Genomic DNA, 9,147 nt, shown 5'->3' on the forward strand with positions numbered 1-9,147 from the left:
AATGTGTTAATTTCCAGCCTTTTTAAAACCTTTCTTTGCCTCTACAAGCTACTTAGCTCAACCTTAGCTTAGAACATAAGTTAAAATAAGATTTAACCTACCAAACCATGTCTTACAATAATTGTTAAATGTGGTTCACCAAATGTAATGGTGTTTGAACAAGAATTGTAAAACAGTCATTAAATAATGTTTAATTGTGTTTGAGAACAATAGCAGTTGTATAAACGGGTTTGCAGTGACCACACATCTGGCAATGATGCAGCTGATTAGAAAATTAGAAAAACAAAAACAGCCTTAATTTGTCCGAAGAGAAACAATTCTTTTTTTTCCTTCACTTTATTCATTTCAAATTCAAGTGACTTTTATCTTTACTGATTTCAAACAGTTTGAAGTGGAACTTCGCACTAATGTGCAAACTTAATATTTATAATGTGTTTTTGCTTGCAACATCTTTGAAAAAAATATAAAGTTTTTCTCTCAGTATACTGTTTTAACAGAATACTCTCACCATAAACTGAGAGAAATGTATTTTAAATTATGTTTCTCTTTCCAAACTGATTGCCGCTACTTCGCAGTGAATACCATTTAAATAATGTTTTGAGTTAAAAAATACATTCTTCCACTTGAGTGTGAATGCAGGAATTCCTCGAAAGCTAGGTTTTAATTGTCATTCTCACTAGTTTGTGTGTGTGACTAGTTGAGTCATCACATGTAGAATGTCATAAACAAAGGAGGGTGTGTGTAACTGTGCCTGTTTTTGTATAGGACATCAATCAATGTTTATTTATATAGCCCAATATCACAAATGTTACATTTGTCTCAGTGGTCTTCACAGTGTGTACAGAATATCAGTATGACAATACGACACCCTCTGTCCTTAGACCCTCACATAGTACAAGGAAAAACTTCCAGAGAAAACCCAGTTTAAAGGGAAAAATGGGAGAAACCTCAGGGAGAGCAACAGAGGAGGGATCCCTCTCCCAGGACGGACAGACGTGCAATAGATGCCGTGTGTAAATTGAAAAGATAATACATTTGCAACATAGGTAGTCCAAATGTTTGGAGATGCATGTGTGTATAATAGGAAGATGAATCCACGAGAATGTCAACTATCCTGTGGGAGCCATCAGGGAAGTAGTATGGTGAGAGCCCGTTAGGACCACAGTGATAGGTTCAGCCACGACTCGAAGTCCAGGACTCAAATCCAGGACTCAAATCCAGAACTCAGGATAGAGGATCCAGGACTCAGGATCCAATATGGGTGTTTGTGCTGTTTTCCTCTCTATAGGAGGCTCACAATTCTATGATTGTATGGTTTGAAACATCATCAAAAACTGCTTTACTGTGAGATGAAAAATCCCTCTATCAAAGACCCATGTCAGAAATACAGAGGCCACAAGCTAAAATAAGCTATTATCTAAGTTGTTCACCTTGCATCAATTACAAACATGTGATTTTCTCGCTTTTCTTGTGCCTTGTATGATGCAGGATGGCCAGAATCCGTCTAACGGCAGTGTGGCCGATAAAACCAGCGGCTATGATATCGGCCAGCTGGCTACCTCCTCTTTGATGGGTGAGACACACACGCACGTACAATACCAGTTCAATCATGAGAGACGTGATGTATGAAATACATGTTTATTACCGGACACGTGGTATAGAACATTATGATTGACATATGAGATTACAACAATGAATCAACTGATGTTTGGAGATTAGGCCCCGGTTGGTGGGATATCATTCAGGAGGGGAAAACTGCTCTGAAGAACCCCCCGGGGTCTAGACACTGGTGGTGGTGATAATGGTTCGGTCTGGTCTGGAGGAAGAAGGATTAGCTTGGCCCTGAATTAGGAGACAGGAGGCGAAGGGGTGGAGGCGGGTTGTGCGTTGACACCTGACAGAGAGGGAAGAGCAGATTTAAAGGGTTAGCAGGTGCGATGATTGACCAGCTGGGGAGTACCGCCCCTGATTACTTAATGGGAGAAGAGCTTGCAGTGACGTGTCACACCAGGGGTATGGTCTTTCTTCTTGAACTTGCGCTAAGATTCATTTCTAGTTCATGTTGTGTTTCATTATGAATCCAATATATAATGCTTTGACAAGTCTGCAGACAGACGGCAGGCGAAAAACCCTTTTAAAATGCATGTTTTCTGAATGGAGCTTGGCTAAGCTAACGTTATATATGCTCCGACCGTCCACACTCACAACAACGGCCTATACAGACATAAATAAAGCAGCGACTGTATTCGCCATGACACAGGCAGTCTGTGGTTTGTACTTGTTTAACTTGTGTCTAGTTTCTGAACAGATATGAGGAGCTGTGAGCTCTGAGTGCTAAGAGCTAACGGCTGGCTGTGTTGTTTTTTGGGGCTCTCATTGAAGATGACGTCACGGCTCCGCCTACACTGCGTTACTATAGTAACTAACCCAGTTCCTAAACTGTAATGGGAGCGCAGCATTAAAGTGAGCCGGGCCTAATAAGGCCTAACCAAACCGAGCGAGGCCTGCAGTGGAAATGCGCCATAATAGTGTTTGCCAAATGTCATGTTTTTGTTTGTACCACTGTCACGGCTGCAGCTTTGACTATTTTAGTTCATTGTTTCAGCCCACCGGAGCTTGAAACTAACACTCTTTTCTTGCTAACAGCATTTTACAGCACTTGCCCATTTTACCCTTTTAGGATGTGATTAAATCAGATTTTTCTCGAATTCTTCCCATATTGGCTGGTAAACAACAAAGCTCTGAATGCAGCACCTACATCTTTCCTCTCACTTCATGTTTGTCCATCTGTCTGTGTGTGTTCATCCGCTCTGTTTCCGCACAACATACAGCAGGGAGTCACGCCTCACATAATGCAATAATGCATTCCGTCTATTTTTGTAAAGGGACTTATTCCTGACTGACTCTGGTGTCTTCATTCAACCGTGTAGCCATGTATACTGTAGCAAAACAGTACACAAGACGGAAACATCCAATCGTTGCTTACAGCATACAATCATTAACTGGTTTCCTTACTCACCGGGTTCTCCTACAATTAGACCTCGTTAATAAATTAGAACAATGTTAAGCAAGTACACATGGATGGAAATAACATTCCTGCATGGCTATGACACACATTGTTTTGTTTTACCAATAATTATTTTTATTTTCGGCAACCCCAAAGGAGGCTGTTTGGGGAAAAACACAACATTATTGGTGATACCCTTCATTAAGATCCAGGCAATCCTGCCCATTCCTCTAAAGACTGACTATAGCTGGGACATTACAGCTGGTCACTGTTAAAACATTTTTGATTGGTTACATTTTATATGACACAAATGTTGGTGACGTGCATAGTGCAGATTTAGCAGCTAACTTTTGCGTCGGATATAGGCCTCAGCAGTTTGAATAGATCCATAACAGAGCTTGTGAATACTTACATTTGACAGGTGGCTAGAAGCTACACTCAATACCCTTTATTATATATACAGGTTATGTGTATATGCTGCCCCTAAGTGGCCCAAAGAAATCAGTTAATGCAGTTTCATGCTAACACACCTAATATAATGCAATCTTTTTCATTTTCTTCACACTGGCAATTAGACATGTTTCTATATTTCTTCTTGTATACGAACAGTAGAATGGAATTCATATAACCTTCATTCATAGTTGGAATGTATAATCCACTGCAATACAACCCTATCAGGCCAATATACTGTAGGGACATGCCGTTTCAGTTTTCAATACTATATTGGCTGTACTATAGCTACTAATCAGCAGAGGAATTGGCTATCATGCTGCTTCCCTCTGAATTCGGACACGTGATTATTCTGTGGCCTGCGACATTTGCCAAGTATGATTTGCTCATTTTTAACACTGAAGTGCAGACAGTAATGCCAAAATATCCAATTCATACAACAAATAGGATTTTGTTTCAGTGTGCACACGACTTGAATAGATGCAAACATAGCTTTCTCACCATTGAGCCAGAACAGAGCCTCATTACAGTGAACGCAGAGTGAGACAGCACATCCTCTGGGTGTTGGACTTAAACAGAAATACCATGTAGGGGTTTATTTTCTCTTTCAATTAGCCAAGGCTCTATTACTTCCCCGCCACCCTTATAACCTCCTCCTTGTTCTGCTTACTTTACTTACTTAAACTTTTCCTCCTCTTTCTCTTTTTCCATTTTGCCTTTCAACCTTTCCTTTTGGCTTCGCCTCTTCATTTCCCGAGACCTTCCTGACCTTGTCTCCTGTGATTAAAAGAGCTCCTTTGTACATATTACTGCAGAGATTAGATACTGCTCGACAAGAGTTCATTTATTTAAAGCAACAGGGCTGCGAATTTGAGTCAGTCACAATAATTAGGGCCTGAGATTTCACTTGGACTTTTCTTACTGAAAAAAGGCCCTTATCTATTTCTAAATGGATGCGGTTCTGATTAGATTTAATGTTCACAGTCGGCACCAAGCACATACAGAAAATATATTTTGAGCCTTATAGAAAGTGACAGACAGGCCTTGAAACGTCACTTTGCTTGAGTTGTTTATGTTTAATTATGTTCTAGACAACTAAAGTCATGTAAGAAGCAGTACGACTGCAGACAAAGTCAATGAAAAGATGCAGATTGGTGCCAGTGGTCTGTCGGACCCACCTTAAAGAGACACTGTTGTGCTTTTTGGGGCAATCCTTTTCATTTAGTATGTTATATTGTTTTGTATGCATGTAAATAGAATGCAAAGGCTAAGAGGGGGTTTCTCTCCACCCCCCCTGCCTGAAACGCCTCGATTGGACACTTTGTTTACTTCCGTAACATAATGACATCTATAGGTAACACTCGCGCGTATGTTGGCTAGTGCTCCAACACATTGTAGGTAATAATAATACCTTACATTTATTATAGCGCTTTTTCAATGACTCAAAGCGCTTTACATATACACACATTACACATACATCATACATGGTACATGCAATGGTCATGTACTGTGGACAATACCCACAGGAGCAAGTTCAGGTGAAGTGTCTTGCCCAAGGACACACCGGCTTTACAGACGCAGCAGCGGCGGGTTTCACCCCTTGATCTGATGATCACTGCACAGCACACTGCGCCACACCGTCCATCTTCACGCCTCGAGGTGATAGGCTAAGGGGCGGGACATCTCTAAGCCAATCACAACAGAGCCGGCCAGCTAACCAATCAGAGCAGACTGGGCCTTGTTTTCAGACAGAGGGTGAAAAGAGGTGCTTCAGCACTGGCAGTATGAGAAAAAGAGCTTTTTGAACATTAAAGCATAGAAACATGTCACAGAGCACAACATACACATTTGAACCTGAACATCTGCATAATAGGGCCCCTTTTTAAAACCACAGTTTATGCACTGTTACTTTTTTTATTTGTTTGTTTATGTTACGCTACAGTTAACACTGCCATTTTTAAATTCAGTATTCAGAGAGCTGATGGACTTTTTAAAGACATCACTTTCCCACAAAGCTTTTAAAACAGCTCTGGCATTCAACAAGTTTACTCAGGTCTAGTTTAACCAACTAGAGCTGGAAATGAATTACAAAATAAAAAAATGTGTTCTGCCGTTATTACATTTAAATTTGTGGAAATTGAAATACACTATGATTTCTTTCACATCAAGTTCTATAATATTTTTTGTCTTCTATTAAATGACCTTCATGCAGCGCTGCTGAAGTGCAGCCAGTTATGAACAATTACATTTACAATCCTCTCCAAAATCACCTCGGGTGCCGTCAGTTCCAATCTTCTCCAATTACAGTTTTTATGGCGCTCCATATTGGAATGCACAAGCAGAAAGAAAAGTGTTTATTATGCCGAAAGTGTAGAATTTCTATTCAAGTATTACAAAACAAACGTTATTTGTATCCCATCTTTCATACAAGAAATGCAGCACAAAGTGCTTTACACTGAGGGAAGGCAGACAGAGAATTAACATTAAAACAGGGATAGAATGCCATAATAAATGGAAACTAAATACCACTAAGATAAAAGAAAAAATATGATACAAAGAATGCATAATATAAGATGGTCAATAAAACCCACTGAAATATTTAAAATATTAGAGTTAGCCCCTATATTTACCAGATCAACACTTCAACAGGATCAAAATGCTCCATTCTCTTCTTTCTATATCAGTATTGGATATTAGATTTTCTGAAGTATTCTCCCTTAAGTACACTCTACATATAAAACCATTCTATTCCTCCATGCGTCTTCTTTTTCCATTTCCATTTCCCCGTCCATCGCTTTTTTTTCAATGTTCTGCCCTCTTCCATCCTCTCCTGTCCACCCCTTCATGTAGCCTATCACTTTATCTCCTCCCCTCAGATTGTCCCCTTCTTCCCTCTGCTACCTCACTTACTGTATGTCCACCTAATCCACTTTATCAACATGTGTCCTTCTATCTGTTCCCCTCATTTAGGAGTGGTGGCCACAATAAAGGAGCACATCACCAAGCCGACGACAATGGCCCAGGGGCGCGTCGCCCACCTGATTGAGTGGAAGGGTTGGGGTGGAGGAGGCCAGGGTGGGGGGGGCGTGGGCAAATGGACCTGCGGGGGGGTGAGTGCCGAGCTGCAGGAGGATGAACAGTTCTACTCCCAAATGACGGACGAGATCAAGGAAGCTCGCTTCGCCGCAGGTGAAAATACACGAGGGAATCAAAGTGAAGAAAAATAAGATGTTGGAGATGAAGTGTTGCTCAAATCCCTCGGGTTGTGGTTTCTGTTCGGTTATCTTGTATAGAGGGAGCATCTACACAAATCAATAGTCCTTAAGACGAGCCATGACAGTGACTCGAATCGAGTGCACTTATTGGATTTCCCTTTGTTTGTGGAGGACAAAAACAACTGGGGGTCGACTTCAGAGAAAAGGAGCACTAAATGCGTTTGCTTCACAGGAGTGGCGGAGCAGTTCGCCCTGGCAGAGGCAGCCATGAATGTGTGGTCGATGACCGACGGCTTAGAGCAGCCCTCCACCAGTTTGCAAGGTTGGTCCTGTTAAAGGAGCTTCTTTTGGTCTTTCTCTTTTCATTGTAATTTCCTCCATGGAGGGAACAGCTAACTTTGCAGATCCATTGTTTCTGAATACAAATCAAGCAAAAGATTAAAACATTGACTTTAATATCAAAGTCCTTATTGGATCTTCTTTCTTCAACAGCAAGGATAGGGTTTTGAGGCAAATAATGCAAGACTGAATCAATTGCTGCACATCATAATTGATTTTATGAATGCTACGGAATATATGACATGACAATAAATTGTAAAGCATGTCTTAGGAAAGGTGTATATATATATTCTTAAAGACCTGGTTTGCACTAACCCACAGGAGTAGAAATATCATAAGCAGGATGTGTGCAGCTGTTTCAGTTTTTACCACACTAAGCACTGATGTATTGTCATACTTTCCGAGACTGTTGAATGCAGTGACATTTCTCCACAGTTAAAGTTCTGCCAGGAAATTGTGCCCAAATATCCAAGGTCCCTTAGAGGAGGGACCTTGTTGAGTTAGCCATGACTCTTCATCCAGCGTTACTCACTGGACAGCTTAAAGGGGTAGTTTGAGTTGTTTGCGGTTGGGTTGTTAAAGATACTCATCCATTTCCTACGGTAGCAAAGTAGTGAATTCACGCGGCAGTAGCCTTTCTGGCAGCAAGGTTAGTAAATATCTATATCTAAATATGGCAAACACCTTAACATTTAAAGGTAGTCCTTTTTTAGGTGGCTTGAATACATGCATTTTGGCTGCTGCCCCCTTTAACAGTGGTACATTGCTTAGCTTACATGATGGATATCCTGTTGTCTCTCCAAAACTGGGTGTGTGCAGACCATTACACTATGTACAATACACGGACTATAAAAAAGTATGATAATGCTAGCATCGTAACATGCATTTGTATTTATTTTTGTTTTGAGTATTTCTTTACCAAATCGTAGTAGAAAATGTCAAAATAAATCTCAGACAGTATTGCCATCAGTAAAAATATTTCTGATTGTAATTCTTATTTAAAAACACGTTGTAAAGCTTTTGTTGAAACCTACTAACAAAATGATATTTTATGATGTATTATCTATTGTAGGTTACTAAATGGAGAATATCCACTGTATTTCAATGTCTCAAAAAGTAGTCCTTGCACATATGCCTCTTGTGATTTGACAGGATTTGTCATACAGAAATAGCTTTCTCATGGGATAAACACTTATAAAAGCTACATGCAGCAGCTGCTTCAGAGTAAGTGTCACTTTTTTAAATTCAATTCAAGCACTGAGAGAATCAGTGCTATTTCTATGATATATCAGAGTGAAGAGCTTTTAAATCCTCTGCAACACAAAAGGTCCCAGCTGTTTGGAAAATGATTTCTACTGTTTTTCACGAAGCAACCATTCGACTGACACTGTTGTTTTCCCTCCTCAGCAACACACAGCCACTTCCTGTCACAGTTCCTGCTGGACGGTGGAAGTCTCAGCGTTCCTCAGCACCTGTACCACATCCACGCCCAGACTTATGGCGACAACAGGGGGGCCAACCTCGTCTTTCCCCCAGCGGTGGACCCCATTTCCTCGACGTCCAACAGCCACCAGGACAGAGATCGCCCCCTGCACGTGGACAGAGGCACTGTCACTGCAGAGGCTGCCGTCAGACACGTGGACAGCAGCTCACTGTCCGAGGATGACGTTTTCTATAACTAGCAGGCCTGCAATCTTGATGCCAATCCCTCAAATGAGCCTTACGGAGAGGATTTGGTCCACCAGCAGGGACTGATTTGAAAGATAAACACAGACATCTGTGAGACATCTCAAGAGGCTATTTCTCAAATGACCTGTCTGGGCCCGGTCCTCAGAAACAAAGAACCCAGATTGTATTTTCTCCCCTGTCCAGTTGTATACTTTTGTGAATGTACATAGTTCCATTTTAATTTTGTATCCAGTGTACATTAAACCCTTTCATATTATAGGTAGAACTGAACTGTGAAGAGTCAAAAGATACTGGTGTTAAATATCTTGCTAATAAACATCGATTTTAATATACGAACTGTCCAGTGCTTATTTTTCTTCCCATTGAAGAATCAAACACAAGTCCAAACTAAAGCAGATATGAAAGAAAGTGAAAGTGTGTCGTCTTTCAGGTTTAACATTTTTATCT

The 9,147-nt window shown here is 40.7% G+C and overlaps 1 protein-coding gene across 1 annotated transcript in view; it reads left to right on the forward strand.

Annotated features, from left to right (window-relative positions):
- The window catches only part of fam131c (family with sequence similarity 131 member C), a 33,177-nt gene extending 24,145 nt beyond the window's left edge, over positions 1 to 9,032 (forward strand). Inside the window, exons 4-7 of the mRNA XM_034087763.1 lie at positions 1,489 to 1,573; positions 6,428 to 6,646; positions 6,905 to 6,994; positions 8,419 to 9,032. Coding sequence (XP_033943654.1) covers positions 1,489 to 1,573; positions 6,428 to 6,646; positions 6,905 to 6,994; positions 8,419 to 8,693 — 669 coding nt within the window. The 3' untranslated portion in view covers positions 8,694 to 9,032. The remainder of the gene's footprint in view (positions 1 to 1,488; positions 1,574 to 6,427; positions 6,647 to 6,904; positions 6,995 to 8,418) is intronic.
- The last annotated feature ends 115 nt before the right edge of the window (positions 9,033 to 9,147 follow it).

This window comes from Pseudochaenichthys georgianus, chromosome 7 (assembly GCF_902827115.2).
Source record: "Pseudochaenichthys georgianus chromosome 7, fPseGeo1.2, whole genome shotgun sequence".
In the NCBI taxonomy this organism is placed as follows: Eukaryota; Metazoa; Chordata; class Actinopteri; order Perciformes; family Channichthyidae; genus Pseudochaenichthys; species Pseudochaenichthys georgianus.